The following is a 23,698-nucleotide window of genomic DNA, read 5'->3' on the forward strand; positions in this document are numbered from 1 at the left end:
GTAAGAACCGTGGATGCATTGTCTCCAATCCTCATATCAATCTGTGTGACAGAGGAGGGAATTGGGCACAGAGAGGTAAAATGACTTGCCCAAGGCCATGCAGCTGGTTCAGTCCAGAGCTGGGGCTGAACTGGGGGACTGGCCCTGGGATATGTGCTTACAGCTGCCATACTAGTCTCACAAGGATGGAGGCCAGACCCCTTACACCGTGACCTAGGCCCTGGCTACCTCCAGCCCCTCCGTGTGCTCCCGTGCTCTGCTATTGCTCATTGCCTGCAATTTCTCAAAAGGGCTTCATTTCTCTGGGCCCTTTGACAATGCCTTCCGTCTAACTGGGCTCTGGAAACCCTCATCTTTCAGGCTTCATCTCAGCCATCAGTGCTTCTTTAAAGTCTTCCTGACCTTCCCCCAACCCCCATGACCCCTACAGATGAGTATCCTGAAGCTGTTTCCATACTCTGTAATATATGTGTATATACACGTTTTTGTTGTTGTTGTTTAATATTTATTTGGTTGCACTGGGTCTTAGTTACGGCAGGCGGGCTCCTTAGTAGTGGCATGCGTGTAGGATCTAGTTCCCTGACCAGGGATCGAACCCGGGCCCCCTGCATTGGGAGCATAGTCTCAACCACTGCACCACCAGGGAAGTACCCTATACACGTGTTTTTGTAATAGCTTTTTTGAGATGTTGATCACATACCATGCAATTCACCCACGTAAAGTGTACAATTCAATGGGTTTTAGTATATTCATAAAATTATAGTTGCATTAGAATCATGCTTTTGCCTTGAGGTGGGTGGCTTGTTATACTCTGGGGTATGACGTCACGAGGAGGCCACCTCTGCAGCACAGCCAGGTGCAGTGAGCAGCCCCAGAGGTGGGCGAGCTGAAGATGCAAAATGAAAGAGGGTGGGAAGTGTAGACACCAAAGGGTCTAGAGGGAGGGAAAGCTCTGGAAGAACTGAGAGATCATACTTAGAGACCAGCCGTGGCCAGACCATTCCTTGGAGCACATCAGTGTAGCCGATGTAAGAAATGTAAGCTTGTTTTTCCAGAACAAAGCTTACATCCCATTGCAAGCCTCCATCCTCCATTCAGTGAATTCTGGATCTCCTGCCCTTTTCTTCGGGGCTGGGTCTGAGAGAACTTCCTAGGGCTTGAGATTCTTCCCTAAGCCTTTCTGCGAGGACAGTGGATGCACAGTGTCCGACCTGAGGTGGAAGGTACTTCGGAAATGTTGGGCAGATTTACTAAAAGCTGGTGAGCGTGTGACTAGCACAGATGCCTGGCTTAGAGTAGGTGTTCGATAAATATTCATGGTTGAAATGAATGGAACTAAAAAAGGCAGCAAGAAGAATTAATGTATCAAGGATGTCACAGGTATTTCACACACCCACTTTCTCACCCACAAGTCCCATCAACATCGCTCTGTCTCCTGGCCCTTCCCTCTTTCAAGTGACAGCTAGTCAACCTGACAGATGAATCCTTGCTGATGTGTCCTCATGGGTATTGCCCCTCCTGGGTTGATCATGCAGAACCCACCCGCACCTGGTTAAGTGAGGTCAGCCAGTGTTGAAGGGGAGCCCTCTGTGTGCTCACAGCCACTGAGAGCTGGCAGAGGTGTCAGTCGCACTTCCCTCCACTGGAAAACAACCCATTTATTTTGTTGGCTGTGCCTTGCTTATTTTTCCGATATTAACATTCTTTTCCTGCCAATGGTCCAAGTACATGTGGAATGTTACTACGTGTCTGATGAAAGGGGAGCTTCATGTGGGTGGGTCTAGGGATGGTCACTATTAGGACGATTCTAAACAATGCCCAAAGGCAACTCTTTGGACGGTTCAAACTACATGACAGTGTTAAGAACAAAGCTCCTAAGGGACTGGGCTCTGATGGCCCCGTAGGGCTCGGATTCCATCAGCATTTCCATTTCTGGGAATGCATTTCCTCCCCTACACGGGGTGTGCCGTGAGAAGCGTGCCCAGAGGAGGGGCTCTTTACACTCTGTGCTCCGCCTCTCTCCCGTGGAAGGCTGACTGCCTCTCTTTCTCGATGTCTTGAAAGGGCTCGAGGGCCCCAGGCCAAGGGGTCTTTGCTTTGCTTGACAGTGAGCATCAGCTGGGGACATGTCAAGTCGGGGGCTACTGTCAGAATGGCCCACGTGTCCATGCCAGAGTCACACTAAGGGGGGCTCTTCCAGCCTTACGGTCCCTCCTGGCCTGACAGCTGAGTCAAAGTCCCCCATTAAGCCCCCCCCACCCCCCGCATGCTTCAGCTTCCAGGACTAGAGTCCCCCTCCCCTGAAGCAGATGCCAGGGGCTCTCTGAAATTTGCCCTTGGTCTTTGGAATCCTGACTCTGAGGCAACTCCTTGGGTGCGGATCTTGGAAAGGCCACTTCAGAACTGTCCTGGCTGAGGCTCCGATGACAGACTCTGCTTCTGTGTGGTTTGCAAGGTGCCAAAAACATCTCCGGTGCTCTGGAAGGCGCGGCCAATGGAAGTCGTGGCCGGGACCCCTCCCACTCCCCACCCCCCACCCCCCTCAGTGGCATCCCAGCCTCCTGCCTCTCTCTCTCCTTCCTGATCTGCCTGACTCAGTAGTGAGGACCTGGCAGCCTCAGGATCTGTAGAACCCTGTGTCTGCAGTTCCCAGACAGAGCCTCGGCCTTTGCAAAGATGGCCTGGAGACAGCTGTTCCTGATCTGCTGTCTCTCGGCCGTTGTGCTCCTGTCCAGTGAGTATGCGAGGCCCCAGGATGGCCTTGGTGTTAGGTGAGGCTGCTCAGGTGGCCAGGTAGAGGGTGTACCTTCTGTTAAGAAGTCTGTACCTGGGTGTGTGTGTTTGTGTGTGTCTGTGTGTATAATACAACACAGTACAGAGAAACCAGCACACCTGGTGGTTTCTTGGGGAAGTTGGCTGTGTGGCTGGTATCTGAGGCATCCAGTCTCCAGGGCAAGTCACAGCCCTGGGAAGGACTGTCCCGGCCTGGCTCAGGGTGAGGGCTCCTGTCGGGGTGCGGCAGCCCTCACGCTGTGCTCTCGTCCCACAGCCCTGCGGGAGGGGACTGCTGTGGCGGTGGGCTCCAGGCGGTTGGCAGGACATGAGGTGCAGGAAGGTGAGTGCCGGGGCCACCCAGGGGGCTCCCGAGGTAGCCCTGGTGAGCATGTGCCGGTTGTGACCGGCTTCTCTCGGGTTTCAGGCGTGCAAGGGAAGATCTTCATGCAGGAATCAGATGCCTTGAATTTCCTCAAGAAGCGAGGCAAGCGGTCCTCCAAATCCCGAGAAGAGGTCAATGGTAAGGATGCCGGTGGCCTGCCTTCTGCTCTTGCCTCGTGTTCCTTCTCTCTCCCACAGTCAGCTGGGCCAGGGACCAAGGGCTCAACCTAGGCCCTCGGGTCTCAGTGACTGCAGCTCTGAATTAGAAGTTACATCACATTCCCTCGATTGTAGGTCACTCTTTGATTGGCTATGCTGCAGGGGTAAGAAACAAAGAGGATAGGGCCGCACTGAACGCACTTAAGTGTTGAATTGCATCTCAGTTTCTGAAAGTTAAAAATGTTAAGGTCGGGGACGGGCGGCACTTCCCTGGCGGTCCAGCGGTTAGGACTCCCTGCTTCCACTGCAGGGGGCACGGGTTCCATCCCTGGTCGGGGGACTAAGACCCTGCATGCCGTGTAGCAAGGCCAAAAAAAAAAAATGTTAAGGGGAAAATCTATGTTCAGTGGAGAGGGGACACAATAGCTCAGTGTGTGCTTTCCGGGTATTCATGGTGCACCCTACAGGCACTGTGAGCAGGGAGGAGGGCACATGGGACCGGGAACTGGAAATGTGGGCTTGGTGACAGCTTTGCTGCTAAGTGGCCTTGACCACTTATTCTCCCTGGGCCCGTTTCCTTATTTACAAGCCCCTGAAAGAGTGGTGTTCAGCCAGCAGTGTTTTTTTTTTTTTCTAGTTACTTTTTTTAACCATCTTTATTGGAGTATAATTGCTTTACCATGGTGTGTTAGTTTCTGCTGTATAACAAAGTGAATCAGCTACATATACATATATCCCCACATCTCCTCCCTCTTGTGTCTCCCTCCCACCCTCCCTATCCCACCCCTCTAGGTGGTCACAAAGCACCGAGCTGATCTCCCTGTGCTATGCGGCTGCTTCCCACCCGCTATCTATTTTACATTTGGTAGTGTATATATGTCCATGCCACTCTCTCACTTCGTCCCACCTTCCCATTCCCCCTCCCCGTGTCCTCAAGTCCATTCTCTACATCTGCCAGCAGTGTTTTTAAAAGTCTTCACTTCCAATGCATTTGGGAGGCTTTTGAGCTCAGAAGTATGTCTCCTTCTCAGCCTGAAGTAGGCCCTGGTATCCCCTGCTTGGCAGAGACCCTCATTTCCATGACCTGCCGACCCTTGAAGGGATTTGAGTTCTCTGTCCTTGAACTAGATTCTTCCAAGGACTCAGCTCTGACAGACTCTGAGTCCAAGGCTAGATTCGTTACTTATGTGTCTGTCTGAATAAACTCTTTGTGCCTCTCGGCACACTCAGCAAGGTAACTTGCTCAGTGAAAATAACAGGACTGTTTTCAAATGATGGGCAAGAAGTGAGATGAAAATGCTTGGAGATGAAATTCCCTTTTTTTTTTTTAAGTGGAGAAGTACAACCACACTGGGAAAATCTCCAGGCCTCACACAATTTGGGATTTAAAGGTTAGCAAATGTCAAGAAACACTGAAAAGACTGATGGAGTTTGGGCAGTTCTTGACGGAAATGAGAGAAGCCAACTTTTGGCAGACTCCCAGCGGGGAACGTGCAGGAATTTAAGAGGCAAATAGTTTCCATTCTCTAAGTGGATTCACAACAATGAGATGTATGATTAAGCCAGAGGTCTGTCACCCAGGTTGGAAGCTCGGGGTTTCAGTCGTGGGAACCCAGGACAGCCCGGTGAACACCTAGGATGCACCTGAGTTAATCTATTGTTACCTGGTCAACTCCGGTGATGGGTCGAACAATGCCCAATTATGTCTGAGGTTCAGTAAAGGCAGGCAACACTTTGATAAACTTGAATCTGGAACCAGAAAACAGGCAATTCCTATCTCTAAGCTTCTGCCAGACTAAAGATGTAAAGGTGTGAGGGCAGAAATGGATGAAGCTAGAAACTTATTTGATGTTGGAAAATCTAAAATCTAGAGAGGTTTTTTGAGGGGGCTACATTAGAGCAGATGAGGGACAGCTGCACCTGCTGGTGAGCTGTGACCTGGCGGCTCAGGTAAGGTTCCCTCTGGTAAGCTTCATGTTCAAAGCCAAGGAGTGTTTACGTGTTCTCAGTGGCAGTTTTCAGTTATCACTGGGGGTATTTCTCCAACCAGAGGCGTACCTTCAGCTTTATAATGTGAAACTGGGACTCCTCATGAAAAAGTTTACAGCCAACTTTACTGGAATGCATTGCCTCACAAACTAAGGGATACCTGAGGTTGGTATTTTCATCATCAGGGAGTTTACCTGATCACCCCATATCCTGTACTAGTTATCTACTGCTGTGTAACAAATGAGCCCCAAATTGAGCAGCTTAAAACAACAGACATTTATTGTCCCAGTTTCTGGGGTCTAGGTCCAGCTTAGCTGGTGGCCTCAGGCTCAGGGTCTCTATGGGCTGTAGTCAAGGTATTGGCTGGGGCTACATTCATTTCAAGGCCTGATTGAGAGAAGATTCGCTTTCAAGCTCACGCACATGGCTGTTGGCAAACCTCAAGTCCTGCGGACTACTGGTCAAGGACACCAGTTCCTGCCATGAGTGGGCCTCTCCACAGGACAGCTTACAACATGGCAGCTGGCTTCCCTCCGAGCAAGAGCAAAAGTGAGAGATAGACAGATAGACCGACGAACCCAAGACGGAAGCCAGTCTTGTTTGTAACCTAATCTCAGAAGTCATATCCCGTCACTTCTGTCATATTTTGCCCATTAGAAGTGAGCCACTAGGCCAGTCCACACAAGGGGAGAGAATCACCTAAGGGCATGAATATCAGGATCACCTTAGATTCCCTGGACCACAGCCATCCTTATACCCCGTGGCAATTTCTATCACAGCAGCCATAATGCTGGGTGTAATTTATTTTCATATCTTTCTCCTTAAGTGGATCACAGGCCCCTTAGGCAGAGGGACAGAATCTTTCTTACTTGACTTTTTAATCCCAGTGCTTAGTATATATTCTGGCCATGATAGGAGCGCAAAGATGCTGAATGGACTTGCAGGTTAATTAACGTGCAATTAAGTTGGATTATTCCCTCACAGAATTCATTTCTATCATCAAATTCCTAGCTTCTAAGAGGACCAGCATGCTTGGATACACCATTCATTTTGCACCTGGAGCTAGATGGCTTCACCTTTTGGGGGTCTGTCCTCTCACTCCCGAAACGAGGCAGTTGGATGGGACACTCCCCCAGGTCCCTCAGGTTTTAAAGTCTGTGTCAGGAGTAAACCATTTCAGTGAAGCCCCACTCTTAGCCCCTCACAAACAGCCCCTTTTGCACCTGATTAAGTTTCTCAGGCAGAATGATTAGTGTCTCCCTAAATGCGTGTGGCTGCCCCTATTCTTGGGGGCAACTCTCGCCTCTTCCCCTCCCCCAGCGGAGAACAGGCAGAAGCTGCAGGCGGATGAGCTACGGAAAGAACATTACGAGGAACAAAGGAACCAGTTTGAGAACTTCGTGGAGGAGCAAAACGATGGTAAGAGCTCATCAGCCAGTGACTTTGGGGAAGTGGACCTCTGCAGGAGAACCATGTGATTTGCCTGTACTTATCCCTAAATTTTAACTAGAGGAGGGAGGTAAGAGGAGGTCTACTTTCAATTCATATCTATGGGAGTCTCGGAAAACAGGGAGAAAGTCACAAAAGTGGCTACAGAACTTGAGAAGAAATGGAAGAGGACAGAACACCACTGGCTTGGAGACTGCGGGGCTGGGGGAGTTTTTGGTTGATCGTATTTTCTCCTCCTACTTGTGTGTGTTCTGTCTTAGCAGCTGCACTCCTGGCTTAGTTCCCGTTAGAGCTGAGTTGGGAGGATTTCAAACTCACTTTCAAGGGCCTTGGATTTCCATCAATGTCATGGCTCTAGGAACTGCCCATCCCGGAAAACCTAGGCCTTCATTTACCTAGTTATTATCATCAGCATCGGGTGACCAGTGGAAGCAAACCGGGACAAGTGAACTCAGATGGCTCTGGTCACGGGAGCTCTGTACCCTCCCCACCTCCAGCGTCAACATCTACAGCCCACGGGGCGGCTCCCCTCAAGCAAGTTTTTATGGGGTTTGCGTGTTCCCTCACCCAGGGGGTCCCGAGCGTCTCGTTTGCAAAGCCTTGACCTTTGCCTCTGTGTCTCTCACCAGACAGTCAGCACACCTCATCCCCACCCTCTGGCCTTGGGAGACAGGGCTCCAGCCTCCTCCCAGGAATGCTGGTTTCAACCAGGCCTCTGGGTGTGGGGGAGGGTGGAGGGGGAGGGAGGCTCTGCCTTTGAATCCCAGCCTCCCATGGGGGATGGGATTCGACTTGGTATCTATTAAGTGCCCTCAAGGGTCACCTATAGCAAAAAATCCATAGAACAGGGTAATAGGGATCAGACCAGGCAGGCCAATGTGTGTTTTTATTCCTTTTTCGGTCTCTTCCAAAACTTCAAGATTTAAATGCTTCCAAGTAAGTTCCTGGATGCAGGTGAGCTTGGACATCAGACCCCAGTTAAGGTGACCTTTGTTAGAGAAAGTCTGCAATTTCAGTTCCCAAGTTGTCAACCCCTCGCTTGCCTGCTCTGGTGGATTTGGGAGGTAATACGCCCTTAGGGCACCTCTTAGTGGAAAGGACACCATCACCAGGTATCAGGGGGCTGCAGGCCATGCCCATGGCCTTGCGGGTGGCACCTGGCTGAGCCCTGCAGACAGGTGTTGGGCAGGATCCCAGCAAATCAAACATCCTGGGGAAAGCTCAGACTGTAGTAATTCAGAGGCAAATACTCCTGTTAAAGATTTGTTTACCTTGGTGGACGGCTTGGGGAGAAGCATTTAAAAAATGAGGATGTGGCCTCTAAAATTCCTTCAGTGTTTTTTTTTTTAACTCACAGTATTTTTTTTTTTTTTTTTTTTTTGCGGTACGCGGGCCTCTCACTGTTGTGGCCTCTCCTGTTGCGGAGCACAGGCTCCGGACGCACAGGCTCAGCGGCCATGGCTCACGGGCCCAGCCACTCCGCGGCATGTGGGATCTTCTCGGACCGGGGCACGAACCCGCGTCCCCTGCATCGCCAGGTGGACTCTCAACCACTGCGCCACCAGGGATGCCCGACGTTAGTTTTTAAAGACTTCCTTGCATTTGTTGTCAATAAGACCCTATCCTCCAAGAGTAAGTTTCCGTGCTATGCTTTTTTTTTTTTTTTTTTTTTGCAGTACGCGGGCCTCTCACTGTTGTGGCCTCTCCCGTTGCGGAGCACAGGCTCCGGAGGTGCAGGCTCAGCGGCCATGGCTCATGGGCCCAGCCGCTCCGCGGCATGTGGGATCTTCCCAGACCGGGGCACGAACACGCGTCCCCTGTATCGGCAGGCGGACTCTCAACCACTGTGCCACCAGGGAAGCCCCTAACTCACAGTATTAATAGCATCATTTTATTTTGTGCATTTTGAAATGTTTCAGGTCCAAATCCCTAGCATCTGGATGAAAACCATTCCCTGTTTTCCCTCCCACGATGGATTAGGATGAGGAGTTAGGCACCTGAGGGATGCCAGGTCCTCCACCAAAGCCAGAGGAGACTAAGGTCGGGGGCCTCAGGCCTTGCCCATAGAGGAAGAGGCTGCAGGGCAGGGCACAGGCCTTCGGGGACTGTAGTGACAGCAGCCGTTGTCACTGGTTGAGCACTTGCCCTGCCAGACACTGTACTGAACCACGTAATGCTTACGACCAGCATCTCAGGTCTTACAATTGCCACTTTACAGTTTTAAAAACTCAGGCTTAGAAAGGATACATGAATAACCAAGGTGACATAGGTAGTGAAGGATTTAAATGAAGGCGAGTTTGCCAGCAAAGCCCATGTTTTTGTACCGAAGGAAGACCAAATGCGTAGAGGTCTTGGACAGGTTCTTCAATCCAAGGACTGGCCCATGAGGATGGAGGGAGGGAGGCGGTAACGCAGAGCAGCTCAGCAGGGGTCGCCCCCCCTCACGAGCTTGATGAAAGAAGGAGAGGCAAAGAGGTGCAGGGGGACCAGCCTGGCCGAGGGTAAATGCTGACAAAGGTGAAACTCGCTTCAGCTTCCCCCCTTCCCTTGCCTCTGCCCCGGAACAGACCATGCACAGAGGCCAGGTTGCCGGAAACCTCCACCGTGAGCAGCGCTCAGAGCCCTTCTCTGAGGCGCCCACGTTCCCTGTCGGTCAGGACCCCGGGTTCGGTTAGCTCTCTTGATTGACAACGTCACCTATTCTCAGAATACTGGAGAGCAGCGGATGATGCTCTCTCCCCGAGGTACTTGCTGCATAAAAGCGAATGCTGAGAGATGCCACGGGGGACGGGAAGGACTTGGGTTTCCAGTGGAGGAATTTTAGGCAGGTGGTCTGAAGGGAGATTTCTGGACACCAGTGACCTTGCTGAGGGCCTGAAAACCCCACCTTAGTCAAAGGCCCCTCTACCAACCCACCCAGGATACTGGCCCTTGTCTGGGGAAGTGGGAGGGGGGTGGTTAGAGTCTCACTCGGCTCTGTCACGGCGCCAGCTTGTAACTCTACTCAAAACCACCAACTTCAAGGCAAAAATAGCTGAGTTCTGCCTCCAAAAGCTCAGGATAAACAGTGTTGAACTCCCACTTCTAAGGCCTACGTGGTAGCAGCCCAGGTCTGCTTCCACCTTCAAAGCCGGAAGCCTGGGTCAGGCTATCCCAGGAAGGCTGCACGACGCCTGGCCACAAGTGGTCCCTACACGAAGGCTACAGTGTCCAGGCCTTGGGTCTTTACCAGCGAGACCTTCCCTTTGTCTAAATGAAATGGTCTAAGAAGAGTTCAGCATGATCTGGGAAGAAAAAATCAACTTTTATGTCAGAATCATGCTCTCAAGATTGGCCAAGGGTAGCTGCTCTACGTGGCCTGAGAAAGGTCTGAATGGCCCAAGGCTAACAGCCTGGGCTGACTCTGAGCTCCAGGTTTCCTCTGAGGAACCAAGTCCCTAAGAGGATTCTCAGCACCCAGGGTAGCGCCGACCCCAAGCTCACATAGAAGGAAACATACCCAGCAGACATGGCTCCTGCACACCCCGTGGTCACAAGGGCCCTTCCTGTTGCGGGCACCTGGCTCTCACAGGTGCTAAGGACCACGGGGACACCCACTTCCTCCACATCCTGAAGCCACCAGGCTGTCCTGTTTGCCCAATGCCACAGAGGATGCGTGTCACTAGCACCAAGGCAGGGTCACAGGCTTTTTGGCCCACAGGCCCACATTTGAGAAAATAGGCAAGGAAGACATTTTGAGTTTTGAATCCTTGCTATTACCTTCTATTAACGTTCTATCCTCTCAACGTTTTCTCCAAATACTCAAAAAAAAATTGTGGTAAAATATCTAGAACACAAAATTTGCCACCTTACCTATTTTTAAGTGTACAATTTAGTGGCATTTAGTACATCCACAACCATCACCATTATTTATTTCCAAACCCCTTTAATCACCTCAAACTAACTTTGTATCCATTATGCATTAACTCCCCTCTCCCCACAGCCCTGGAAACCTCTAATATATTCTCTGTCCGTACGAATTTGCCTATACCACATATTTCACAGAAGAGAAATCACATAATATTTGTCCTTTTGTGTCTGGTGTATTTCACTTGGCATGTTTCAAGGCTCATTCATGTTATAGCACATATCAGAATTTCATTCCTTTTTATGGCTGAATAATACATACAGACATATCTATATATTCCTGTCTGTCTGTCTATCTATCTATCTATCATCTCACATTTTATCGATTCATCTATTCTTGTTTTAAGAACGGTTGGGTTAATGGTAATTCTGTTTAACTTTCTGAGGGTGCTTTTTAAACACCGATAGCCTTGGGATATCTGCTCGCGCTTTAACGCGACAGTGAGTGTACCTAACAGTGAGTGACAGGCAGTCTTGAACTGGCAACAGGAGCCTAATTCTATAGCTTCACAAAGGCGTTATTCAGAAACATGTCTTATCAAAGACAGAAAAATCAGGACTTTCTTACTCATTAAAAACTCCCTTCTGCTCTTTTTAGCCTTTACTATGAAACATTTCAAACACATGGAAAAGTATATAGTATAACAAACTCTCATGTAACCATCACCCAGAAGCAGGGATTATCAAGATCTTCCTGCACTTGCTTCACCCACCCCCTTCCCCAGTTAGCTTTAAAAACATAACTTTATTTTTAAAGCTAAGAAACAGTAAGAAGGAACACCTTACTCATAATCCCATCACTCGGAACTGACAATCATTTCCATGAGTTTTTCAACAGTATGGTTTGCAGTCTGTTTTTCTGCTGCTGTGATTTTGGATTCTGTCTTAGTTGGTGTGTCTCTGGGCCAGTTTCTGCACGCGGCTCTTCGCCCTTCGCTGGCTGTACAGGGAAGGAACACTGAACTGAAGGCAGGGCCCCGGTCTCCGCTCTCTTGGCAATCAGCTCTGTGGCGCTCACCTATCTGGGCCCGATCTGCATTAAAACGAGGCCTTTAGATTCGGCATCCTCTCAGGCCCTTCCAGCTGGGATTCTGTCTGTCATCCATGCACGCAGGCACAGTGGTTCATGTTACGTGTCACAGGCGGGCGGGGGGGGGCTTTGGGCGGACTCGGTGGCTGCCCCCAGATCAGAGCCCTCCATCCTCACACGACGACTTCATCTCTCGTCCCCAGAACAGGAAGAGAGAAGCCGGGAGGCCATCGAGCAGTGGCGCCAGTGGCACAGTGACGGCCTGTACCCACCCTATCTCTACAACGGCCACCATATCTGACCTCAGCCCGATGCACCCAGAAGACGGCACCTGACAAACGCGCCCACCCTCGGCATTCAGGCACCTCTTTTGCATACAAACAGGCCCCTTCCCAGGGCCTCAGCCTGGGGCCTTCTGTTCTCGTGGATGGAAACGCCCTGGCTTGCGCTTCTGGGCAGGTGAATTTCTGAGGTGAGCCAAGGCCTGTGGGGCATCACCCCTATGGTGGTTTCCCACTGCTTTGCCACGGTTCCCACAGTGAGACTCCTGGCCCATAGAACAATGAAAGAATCACAGTAGAGAGAAAAGACCACGTGTCTGCTTATAGTTTATGAATAAAAACGCTGAGTCAACACTCTGTACCATCCTCTTGAATCTCACGCTGAGCCGCACCAGCTTGTCCCTCCCAGGTGACACTGGGCCTCTCCCGACTTGGGTGTCGGGAAGCTTGGACTCAGGAGCACTGCTCACTATTTCCGCAGCCTGTCTCAGCAGTCACGTGACTGGAAGGGACCTGCTAATGCAACTGTTTGGGAAAAACCATTCTCCAAAGCCCAGGTGCTTCTCATGTCTCTGAAAAAAGTCTTAAGGTTCAACGGTGGTTTCTTAATGGCATCACTCAGAGGCCAGTGTACGAGCAAGGCCGGCTGTAACCACTAGACAGCAGATAAGGTTTAGTTTTAGTATCACCTCCTTTTTCCTCATAGTATTAATTTGCTAGAGCTGCACAGCCAAGTGCCAGAACTGGGAGGCTTAAAACAATGAACATTTATCCTCTCACAGCTCTGGAGGTTAGAAGTCTGAAGTCAAGGTGTGGGCAGGGCCACACGCCCTCCTAAGGCTCCGGGTGAGGGTCCTCCCTTGCCTCTTCCAGCTTCCGGCGGCTCAGTTGTTCCCTGGCTTGTGGCAGCGTCACTCCAGTCTCTGTCGTCACTGTCACTCGGCCTTTTCTCCCCATGTCTCCACACACTCTCCCCTCTGTGTTTCTGTGTCTCTTCTTATAAGGACAACAGTCATTGAGTTAAGGGCCCACCCTACCAGCCTCACTAACTTGATTATATCTGCAAAGACCCTATTTCTAAATAAGGTCAACACTCACAGGTCTCAGGGGTTAGACTTCCACATATCTTTTTGGGGAAACAATTCCGCCCATAGCACTGCCCTTTCTTCTGTCCCAAGGGCTCTGCCTTCCTGCCCCAGGCTCTGCACGAGGCTGCTTCCAGCCTTGCTCCCAACTGCCTTCAGGAATTCCACACTAAGAATGCAGAAAACTCAAGAACAGCCTAAGTGGGCACCCCTGTGGGGTCAGCTCTCGAAGACAAAGCGGAATGTGGGTGAAGAATGAGCACCCACTCCTGGCCACCTCCCCGCCCCGCTCCTGGGCCTTGTGCCTCCGCCGCCTTAACTTGGGTCCCAGGCTGGCTGGTCCAGCCTGCTTTGGAGGCTGGGTTTCCAGAACAGTAAAGGGCAACTTTGTTTCGAGGAAAAGCTGCTCAACTGTAGTAAAATCCCCCACCAGAGGTGGAACAATGAACCAGATCTGGACACTGTGCAATGAAGGCAAAGGAATTTTTAAAAGCCTGGGATAAAATCTTTAAAAACATTTAGTGATCAAGCAATTATGCACATTCCAAGCCGCCTCATGTAGAGCCAGCGCTTTATCTGAAACCAGGTTGTCAGCGAACACCCCACCTACACGATCTACGTTTTCCCACTGGCCACCCCCCACCTTTGGGCCTGTCTTCAACAGACAGGCTCTTCAGGAAGCCCGCTGCCCCCCACGGCTCCCACTACAAGTAACAGGAGCTTCAACTTAGAAGGTGATAGCAGTGGAAGAAACCGGCATGAAATAAAAACTCTGCAGGTGCCTCAATATTTCATTACTGTTTTTTCTTATTACCTGATGAGACTGAAATTATTTGGGAGGAGTGAGTATTCCCAAGTTTCGGAGCGTAAAGCTGAACAGACCAAAAGGGAGCTCTGCTATTTGTCCTCCATCTCTGCGATCTCTGGTCTACACTGGAGAAATCAGTCAGCTTGAGGGGAACATAGGTCAGAGATGGTCCTCTCTGAACTACAGGGCAGGAGCCTCACACACGCATCCCACCTGCTTCCTACTGCACCCTTGAAAAGAGCAGGACAGGGAGCCTTAGCAAACGGGCCAGACAGACCCCCTGGTCCAGGGTCTGTGCTCTCAGGGGCGGGGCCCTTCATGGTACCCGGCCACACACACAGATGAGAAATTCTTGCTACAGGCATGTAGGAACCACAGTGCCTCTGCTCAGCTCAGTTACTCAGGGAAGCGAGAGACAGGGTTGTCATGGGGCAGGTGCAAGTTCTGCTGACTGCTAGCTCAGGTCCTGAGCTCAGGGCTGCCAGCTGCTGGGCCAGCGATCCAAGTGGGCCTGTGCTCTACCCGCATGAAATGCCCTCTTGGTTGACCAGGAGCCAGATGCCAAGCCAGAAGATCCAGCCCCTGACCCTTTAGGTTGGTAACCCCAACTGACGAGGGTGTGCGTGTGTTTTCACATACCCAGATGTACAACAGAGAAAAGGCAAAGCACTGCTCTCTCACCTCAGCCAGGAAACAAAGGAGCCACAGTCTGGCTCATATGGTGACAATCACACACCCAACGCCTTCTGACCGGAGGGCCAGGAACCAGGTGCACGGCAGCCGATGGAGTCTGACTCAAGGCCATACTCTGCAGCCACCTGGCTCAAAAAGCCTGCTGTTTACACAGGAGGGAACGCCGGGCCCATATAGATGTCAAATACCAAGAATGGTCTTGGTGAGTGGCCGGTTTAAAAGAAAAGCAGCGGACTTCCCTGGTGGCGCAGTGGTTGAGAGTCCGCCTGCCAATGCAGGGGACGTGGGTTCGTGCCCCGGTCTGGGAGGGTCCCGCATGCCGCGGAGCGGCTGGGCCCGTGAGCCATGGCCGCTGAGCCTGCGCGTCCGGAGCCTGTGCTCCGCAACGGGACAGGCCACAGCACTGAGAGGCCCGCGTACCGCAAAAAAAAAAAAAAGAAAAGCAGCCTTTCCTTGTTTGTTCAAGAGCCAGGCTTGGCATGTCAGCTCTAGATAAAGAATTCTGGCAGAAGGAAGAATTCTATTACCTTGCTCTACCCCATCCTTAACAAGGGCCCCATTATACCTCAGGGTTTTAGAATTCCTTCTCTCAGAACCAATTGCAGCCATTTCCTGGGTAGGGAGAAGGATGCCAAAGGAAACATGACCGGAATCGGGGTAGCTGAATTTCATAGGAATTAGTAACGGAGGATCTATATTTTCAGAGATAGGCTTTGTCAAAAGGGTGGCCTTTGGGACATTCTTCTAACTCTTCTCTGTTCTTTCCTTACCATCCCCAAGTCCTTTAGGGGTTCCAGGTAAGTGGTTGAAAACAAATTTTGTCAAACGATGAATTGGTGAAAACTCATTATTTTTTTCCGCTAATTCTGTATGTTGTCATTTTATTTTCTTCTTCATCTTCTCCTTCTTCTTTTATTTTTTTGAGAGTGTGTGTGCTCCAGGGGAGATTTTGTAACTTATTATCATGTGCCTTTGTTTACTTAGATTTCTGGAAGGAGGTGGTAATTTTCCTAAGACCCAAAATGATTTTAAATTTTTTTTAAAAAAGTGTCATATGCTTTTTAAAAATATTTAGTTGGGAAAATTCATTTCTAATTCCTTTTCAACTATTACGTTCTAATACTTTGGAAAGTTTTTCATAATTTAAAAGTTCTTAAGGGATTTGTCCAAAAGCAAATTGGTTAAGTATGGATATTCTAGTTCACAATTTTAACTGGTATACTCTGTGATCTTACAGTGTACTACCACTGTAAAAAAAGTTTTGTCCACTTTCCACGTTATTTTGATTTTTTTAATTAAAAATATTGTGCATAGGTAATGTATACACATGATTTAAATTTTTCACAGGACAAAAAAGAATTCAATATCCTTTCCCTGTCTCCCAAAGAAAACCATCATCCCCAAGTCTTGAGCATCCTTCAAGTGACCTGTGCACATCTAAGTATCCAGCTATACTTCTTTTCCACTTTTATTTTTAAACTTTAAAATTCATTTTTGACCAGTGATGCCTACTTTACATATTAAACTAATTTTCTACCACTGAAAATCTGTATAGTAATTTATAGCTAAGCAGTTTTCATAAAGCCTTTTAAAGAAAAAGCTTCCTATGGGAACGGCGATATTTGAGGAGACATGACTGAAAAGAACACTGATTTAATAAAGCGAAAAGTGAAAAATATTTTTCTAGATAATTTCTCATTAATTTAGACCCTGTAATAATGAGTTTCAAATAACACACTAGTGAGCCTGAACCATTTAGTGTGTAGGCTCCCAAATTAAAAACTTTCTAAATAAAATGACAACGTCATTAATATGAGGCAGTGAGGCCCGGGAGCCTTCGAGTATGATTTTATTAGCTCATGTTTGGTTTGTTTATCATGTACCCAGCACAGAATTGTAGTAACAAGGTGCAAGATATTTTCTATTTTGTAAGCGGATTTAGATGATAAAAAACCCAAATATACCGTTAGATTGGTCCCTTGAAATCACTGCTGAAAAAGAGAGAATAGTACATTCCTTTAGTAAGTCACTGAAGACAGCTTTTCTTGAACCTTTAACTCAAAGTGCACGAATGACACACAACTGGACACTACTTTTGTTTGGGCAAGATTAATAATTATGTAATAAAGTCAGCATCACCACCTGAAAAGGTACTTAGCTCAGGACTTGAATCCACTTCCTCCTCTCAAGGTTGAGCCCACTAACGGTCAATTGATAACATCACTCCAGGGAATATAAGAGAAGACAAACAGAAAAACCACACCATTATTTAGAGATCTCATCCAACCTTACTCAAAATACTTCCTTGACACTTAATGGTGAAGGAAAATGCTTTCCTCCTCAGACTGGGAACAAGAAAAAAAAGTCATACAGGAAATGAAATGTTAAAACTTCTCAGGCAACAAGATCCCATATGAAAATCCTAAGGAATGTATAAAAAAGCTGCTATACTAGTAGGTAAGTTTGGCATGGTCCCAGAACACAAGGCCAATAGACAAATATGCATTGTATTTCTGTATACTAGCATGTATGCAGAATAATAATTGGAAATTAAAATGGAAAAAAATACCGTTTATGACACCATCAAAACTATTTAAAAATAAAGACAAAATATATATACAATCTGTACACTGAAACCACTAAACATTGCTGAGAAAATTAAAGAAGACCCAAATAAATGGAGAGGCATATTCATAGATACAAAATCTTAATATTAAAGACTAAACACAATCCTAATAAAAATTTCAGCAGGGTTTCTGGGGTAGAAATTGATAAGCTGATTCAGAAATTTACACTGAAACGCAAAGGACCTAGAATTGCCAAAACAAATTTTAAAAAGAACAAAGCTGGAGAACTAACACTACCTGATTCCAAGACTTACTATATAGCTTCGGTAATTAAGACAATGGTACTGGCATAAGGAATGACATCCAGATTAATTTAACAGCACTAAGTCCAGAAGTAGACCCCCAAAATGTATGGTCAACTGATTTTTGACAAAGGAGTGAAAATAATCCAATGAGGAAATTATAATCTTTTCACTGAGTGGTGCCGTAACAACTAAATGTCCATTTGGAAAACAAGGACCCACAACCCTTACCTCACAGCTTATACAGAAATTAACCTGAAATGGATCATAGACCTAATAGTAAAAGCTAAAACCATATTAAAAAATTCTAGAAGAAAATCTTTGTGATCTTAAGGCAGGTAAAGATTTCTTAGCTAGAATACAAAACACATGAACCATAAAGTGATAAAATGGGCTCCACCAAAATGACAAAAATGCTCTTTGAAAGACACTTAAAAAAATGAAAAGGCAAGCCACAAATTGGGAGAAAATATTCACCATATATATATCCACAAAAAGCACTTGTATCCAGAACATAGAAAGAATTCTTACAACTCAACCCAGTAAATAAGTAAACAGATATGTCACCAAAAGAGATATACCAACGGCCAATTGCACAGGAAAAGATGTCATGAGGGAAATGCAAATTAAAACCACAATGAGATACCACCACACACCCATCAGGAATGGCTAAAACTGAGAAGACTGACAACACCGAGTACTGTTGAGGGTGTGGAGCAAATGGAACTCTGGTGCATCATCAGTGGGCATGTAAAAGGCCACTTCGGAAAACAGTTCAGCAGTTTTGTTTGTTTGTTTGTTTTGCAGTACGCGGGCCTCTCACTGTTGTGGCCTCTCCCGCCATGGAGCACAGGCTCTGGACGTGCAGGCTCAGCGGCCATGGCTCACGGGCCCAGCCGCTCCACGGCATGTGGGATCTTCCCAGACCGGGGCACGAACTCGTGTCCCCTGCATCGACAGGCGGACTCTCAACCACTGCACCACCAGGGAAGCCCCAGCAGTTTCTTATAAAGCTAAACATACTTACAGGAATCCCACTCCTAGATATTTACCTAAGAGAAACAAAAACATATCCATAGAAAGACTTATACCTGAATATTGCTAATGGCTTTATTCGTAACAGCCCCAAACTGGAAACAAGCCAACCCAAATGTCCAACTACAGGCGAATAAACAGTGACATATCCATACGGTTGAAATACTCAACAATAAAAAATGAACTATGGACACAGGCAATAACATGGATTTATTTCAAAATATGCAGAGTGAAGTATAAGAGTACATTCTGTATGATTCCATTTATATGAAACTCTAGGAAAGACAGATCTAAGCAGATTGTAAACGGATCAGTGACGGATGGGACCAGGGCATGTGGCCTGACTGGGAAGTGGCAGAGGCAACTTTTTGGGGTGGTGGGAATGTTCTCTATCTTGCTTGTGGTGGTGGTCATGTGGATGTATAAATTCATCAAAATTTACCAAACTGTACACTTAAGATGCGTGCCTTTTGCTGTGTGAAATTTAGCCCTTAATAAAGTTGACTTAAAAAAATACCAATAGAGAAGTCTCTGCTCAAGCAACATTACCACAGACTTGATTGCAATCCTGGTTTCTTCCCATAGTTTCAAATCACTGAATTTTCTAATCTGCAAAATGGGGACACTCCCGATCTGGCCCTGTTTTGGGAAATATTATACAGTTGCTCCTCATTATTTGTGGATGCCATGTTTTTCCAAATTCACCTAATTGCTAAAATTTATAAAAGCAATAAATGTGGTGTTTTTGTGGTCACTTACGGACATGCACATGTGCAGACCAACAAGAAATCTAAGTTGTTCTCAGCTGAGGTAGAACAACAACTTTTGCTGGTTTCAGCTCTGATGCTGTAAAAAGATGTCGTTTTCATGCCACGTTCATCACATTTTTGTGCTTCTTTGGTGTACTTTTGCTGCTGAAAATGGCCCACAGGCATAGTGCTTAAGTGTTCCTGAGGGCAAGAAGGCTGGGATGCACCCTCTGGAGAAAAAGCGTGTGATGAGATCAGCTTTGTTCCATTAGGAGATACACTGCTGTCGGCTGTGAGTTCCATGTTAATGAATCGACGATACATATTAAATAAGGTGTTTTTAAACAGAAACACACATAATACAAGGTTATGTATTGATCCGGTGAAGAAGACGTGACCAGAGGCTCAAGGGAACCTAAGCCTGTATTTCCTCTAGGAGCAGTGATTGGGTATCTGCTAGTTCAGCTGGTGACTTTATGAAACATAATTACTGTGAATAACAAAAATCCACTCTCTATGTATTTCTAGTTCTTTCTTCCTTTCTTTGGTGAAATGGCTTTGAGTTTTCACCACCGTGATTACTGATGTCCTGCTTTTCTCCAAAATGCAGGTCAGTCTTACTGGATACATGGTCTGACTGTGCAGGACATGGCAGGCCTCTCCCCCATTTTGATCTGGAGAGTTCAGCTGTGTGGCTATACTGTCTTTCTTTAATTTTCTAAAATTCCACAGCTTTTTCACAAACTGCTGCCGACTTATGCCAACTGATTTCTTCCACCTTTTGTGCCTCTCTGTTATTTTCTTTAGATATATCATCGTTTCTTTCTTCAATATTGGCAAATACAGAATCTCATTTTGGGGGTCAGTCATCCTTCTTTTGAGTGGTGCTGTTTGCAAATCTCTCCTCGTGGCACCTGAGATGTCTGTTTACCTGTAAGAGCAGAGGCTCTGATGGGCTGCTAGCAGTGACAACTTAGGCAAACAGACTTACTCTCCTGATTTTAAAAAATTAATGTTGTCAGACACATTTAATCTCTTATAAACATCAAGCTTTACTTCTATCATCAACTTTTACACAAGAACCCAATCGTTCAATCACTGCCTGTCAACTTAGCTATATATCAACTTGAAACGTTTTTAGAAGTTGAAAACTGGAAAAATTTTAAAAGTGGAAACTTTAAATGTTTTAAGTTCCCTTTGGGGACAATTCCACACCAATCATTCAGAAGCTTCTTATTTGCTATTCTGGATCACTGTTATCTACATTAGTTCAGTTTTCCTTTTGTTGTTTGGAAAGGGAAAGTATGGTTTAACAAAACTCAAGAAAAAGATGATTTTCTTTAAAAAGCCACTTAATTCCTCTAAACAGAAAAAAGCATAGGGAGTTCCCTGGTGGCCTACTGGTTAGGATTCTGGGCTTTCAGTGCCGTGGCCCAGTTTCAATCGCTGGTCGGGGAACTGAGATCCTGCAAGCCCTGTGGCACGGCCAAATAAATAAATAAATAAATAAAACCAAAAAAGAAAATAAAGGAAAAAGGCATAGAAAAAAAAAAATCTATTGTAAAGATCAGAACATTGTGATCAACCACGAAGGACATGGCCAGTTTTTGTGTACTAACTTAGACCACCGTGTGCTTACTCTCTTCTGATGGCCCGTGATTATACAGTAATCTCTACGTTGTCAAAGACAGCATAAGAAAAAAACACACATTTTGGATTTTTATGAAAGCATTTAATACACATTGATAAAGAAGGTGGCAGGATTAAAGACTTGCCTCACAATGAATCACGTTTTCAATGCAAACAAGTGCGTGCCCCCTCCAGCCCACCCATCCCTTAATATTCTCTCTCTCTCTCTCTCTCTCTCTCTCACACACACACACACACACACACACAAGGCAACCCAGTGGAAGCCCCCCAACACCTAGAGTAACTGAGAAGTAACTCAATTATATTTTTAATTATTTAAAATGTAAAAATCAAATTTAAAAACAGAGGGCATCTAGGTTCAGCTCACCCATTAACCTTTATAAGAAAGTTACTACATGACTTATACACAATATACAAGTGAATCCGGACTCTGACAACACCCTTGGTTCAAACGAGAACAAGTTGCTTACATAGGAAGGGGCTCCTCAAAGAGCAACCTGGCATTGTGTCCAGGCAGCTGCTCAGTAGTGACCTACTTCAGATCCATAGCTCTCTTTTAGGTTTATGGGACAAACACATCTACTCAAGATGAGCCATCAGAAATATCAGAATTTCAAGTGCTTTTGGTTCTTTTTGAAACTTAAACATTTTCTCTGTTAAAAATTAAAGAAAAAAACCACACACACACCTCCTGGAAAGTGAAATACTCCTAAAGATATAGCTATAAGGATGTGACCTTAGGGGGAACGCAAGCATCAGACACAGCACCTTCTATGCACAGAGAGCAGACTTCGATGAAATCTAAGGCATGTGAAATTTATTTCTGGCTCTCGGAAACCTAAATCAACCATCTCTCACAACCACCTTATGTCCCTACTATAATACCATCTTGGGGGAAACCTAAATTATTCCTAGCTAGAGTTTAAATCCCAATATAATAATCCTACCAATTGACCCAATCTTTAAGTGGCATTCACTTGGGTCAAACGGTATTTGGAAAATCAGGTCGCCCAGGCAGAGGACTCTCCTAAATGGAATTTTCTGGTGGTAACCTGCGTGAGGTTTGACCTATACTTCTATTTTTTTGTTTGTTTGTTTGAACAATTCAGAAAACATTAAGTTCCTTGTATTCACAGGATTTGTAAAATCCCTCCACCCACCCAACATTCACTGAGCACCAGTAGGTCAGCACTATGTTTGGCACCTGGAAATTGAACCACACTAAAATATACAAGCTAGCAGGTGACATGGATAAACAAACCCATTACAATAAGTTCCCTGCCAGAGCAACATTCAAAATACAGCAACAACCTGGAGGAAGGAGCGCTGACTGCTCCCGGGGACACTGGGCAGGCGTCACAGAGAAAGCATGCTCAAGCTGCTTATCTTGTTTTTTTCCTTTTCATCATGACATCTTACAACATAAGTGACAATACAGAGATGAGCAGTAGTCTCCATGTCCCCATGACCCGGCTTTAACAGTTGGTAACTCAGCCACTTGTGGTTCACCGAAAGCCCCGTTGCTGCCTTCCATCCCTTTACTTTGCTTTGAAAGCCAATCCTCGACATTTTTATCATTTCACCCATAAATACTGAGCTGTGTTTGAGGAATGATCTGGAAAGGATCTTCCATGAGTAACATTCACCTCCCCATCTATTCTTCTGCCGGTCACTCTAACAGAGTCATACACCCTGATTCCTGACGGTGACTCCAAAGCCTGGGCTGGTTCAGGGCAAAGACCCAAGACATTATGGGTGCCTCTGAGTTGGCTGAAGGACAAGACGGAGCTGACCCAGTGAAACCCCATCGTGCCTTATCTGGAATGCTGACCGCATTCTTCTGGCCCTTCGTCCTCATAAAATTGCTATTTCTTCAGAAGCATATTGAGCACCTAATGTTTGTACCAAATGGTGGCTACAGTCCACATTCCCATGTGCCCTTAGCAACCTCTGGGGGAACCTCAGACAGTATGGGTCTTGCCTGTGGGCCAAGCTGCCCCAGAGTTGCTTCCTGCCACGGCCTTGATCTCCCTTGGGTGGGAAGCCTGGTGCAGCTGAACGTCTGGGCTGTCTGTCTCCCACCTCTTCAGAGTTTCCCCTCAACATCCATGCAGTTAGTTACCTAACCCGGAACGCTACCCTGGACTCCCTCTCCGGCACAATCTGTCTGTTCCTTTAAGGCCATCCACCACTGTCCACCTCCATCATCACCCTTCCGTTCAGGCTGCTGTTCCTTTCCCTCAGGTGCTGCGATCTGCCAGCATCGTTCTGCCTTTAGCACCCCTGCCCCCGCCTCATTCTCCACGCAGCAGCTGAGTGGTATGAGAGAGCCCCCTGCTGAAAACCGTCTCGTGGGTCCCAGCACACACAGGACCAAGACCCATGTCCTCACCACAGCCAAGGAGGCACTGCAAAGTTCAAGGTCTGCCACCGCCTCCTCCTCCAGCCTCACCTGCGACACCGCCTCCCGACCCGCAACCAAACTCTCCTCTCAGGGCCTGCTTTCTCGGGTCTCTGTGCTTTTACCTGGGAAGCGTAACAAAAGCCGCACCTACTGACCCCTTGCGCATACGCGCTATCTCACATGAGTCCGCGCCACCAAGACATCATCGCCTTCGTTTTGCAGACGGGGAAAGTGAGGACGGGCACCTCGGCTGAGGACACAGAACTAGCGAGCGGAAGGGCTGAGACTCGGGCGTAACCACGAGTCCCAGGCTGCCCCTCACCCTGCAACATGCAGCGATCCCCAACCTATAATTCTTAACGTGTATGATAAAGCACATCTGCAAATCCCAAACTCCAGAGGATTCTCCTTGTGGGATGTTTCTGTTCTCCAATT

General features: G+C 47.3%; 2 protein-coding genes across 3 annotated transcripts in view; one reads left to right on the plus strand and one right to left on the minus strand.

Moving 5' to 3' along the window:
* The window catches only part of MCM10 (minichromosome maintenance 10 replication initiation factor), a 118,466-nt gene that overhangs the window by 60,575 nt on the left and 34,193 nt on the right, over window positions 1–23,698 (minus strand). The window contains exon 21 of one of the 2 annotated variants that reach the window (XM_049705593.1): window positions 17,107–18,477. The exons of the other annotated variant lie outside the window; for it this stretch is intronic. The gene's annotated coding sequence lies outside the window, so the exon portion shown is untranslated. Of the gene's footprint in view, window positions 1–17,106; window positions 18,478–23,698 lie in introns of those variants that run through there. 2 annotated transcript variants of the gene reach the window in all.
* On the plus strand, window positions 1,745–13,937 carry UCMA (upper zone of growth plate and cartilage matrix associated). Its single transcript, XM_004278577.3, has 5 exons — window positions 1,745–2,734; window positions 3,050–3,115; window positions 3,200–3,295; window positions 6,625–6,723; window positions 11,893–13,937. The coding sequence occupies exons 1-5, from the start codon at window positions 2,677–2,679 to the stop codon at window positions 11,988–11,990; spliced, it is 417 nt and encodes a 138-aa protein (XP_004278625.1). The 5' UTR covers window positions 1,745–2,676; the 3' UTR covers window positions 11,991–13,937.

Source organism: Orcinus orca, chromosome 2 (genome assembly GCF_937001465.1).
Source record: "Orcinus orca chromosome 2, mOrcOrc1.1, whole genome shotgun sequence".
Taxonomy (NCBI): Eukaryota; Metazoa; Chordata; class Mammalia; order Artiodactyla; family Delphinidae; genus Orcinus; species Orcinus orca.

Coding starts and splice junctions, on each gene's coding strand:
- UCMA (XM_004278577.3), top strand. CDS start 2,677: ATGGCCTGGAGACAGCTGTTCCTGATCTGCTGTCTCTCGGCCGTTGTG. Junction 2,735..3,049: donor GGCCGTTGTGCTCCTGTCCA/GTGAGTATGCGA, acceptor CTCGTCCCACAG/CCCTGCGGGAGGGGACTGCT. Junction 3,116..3,199: donor AGGACATGAGGTGCAGGAAG/GTGAGTGCCGGG, acceptor CTCGGGTTTCAG/GCGTGCAAGGGAAGATCTTC.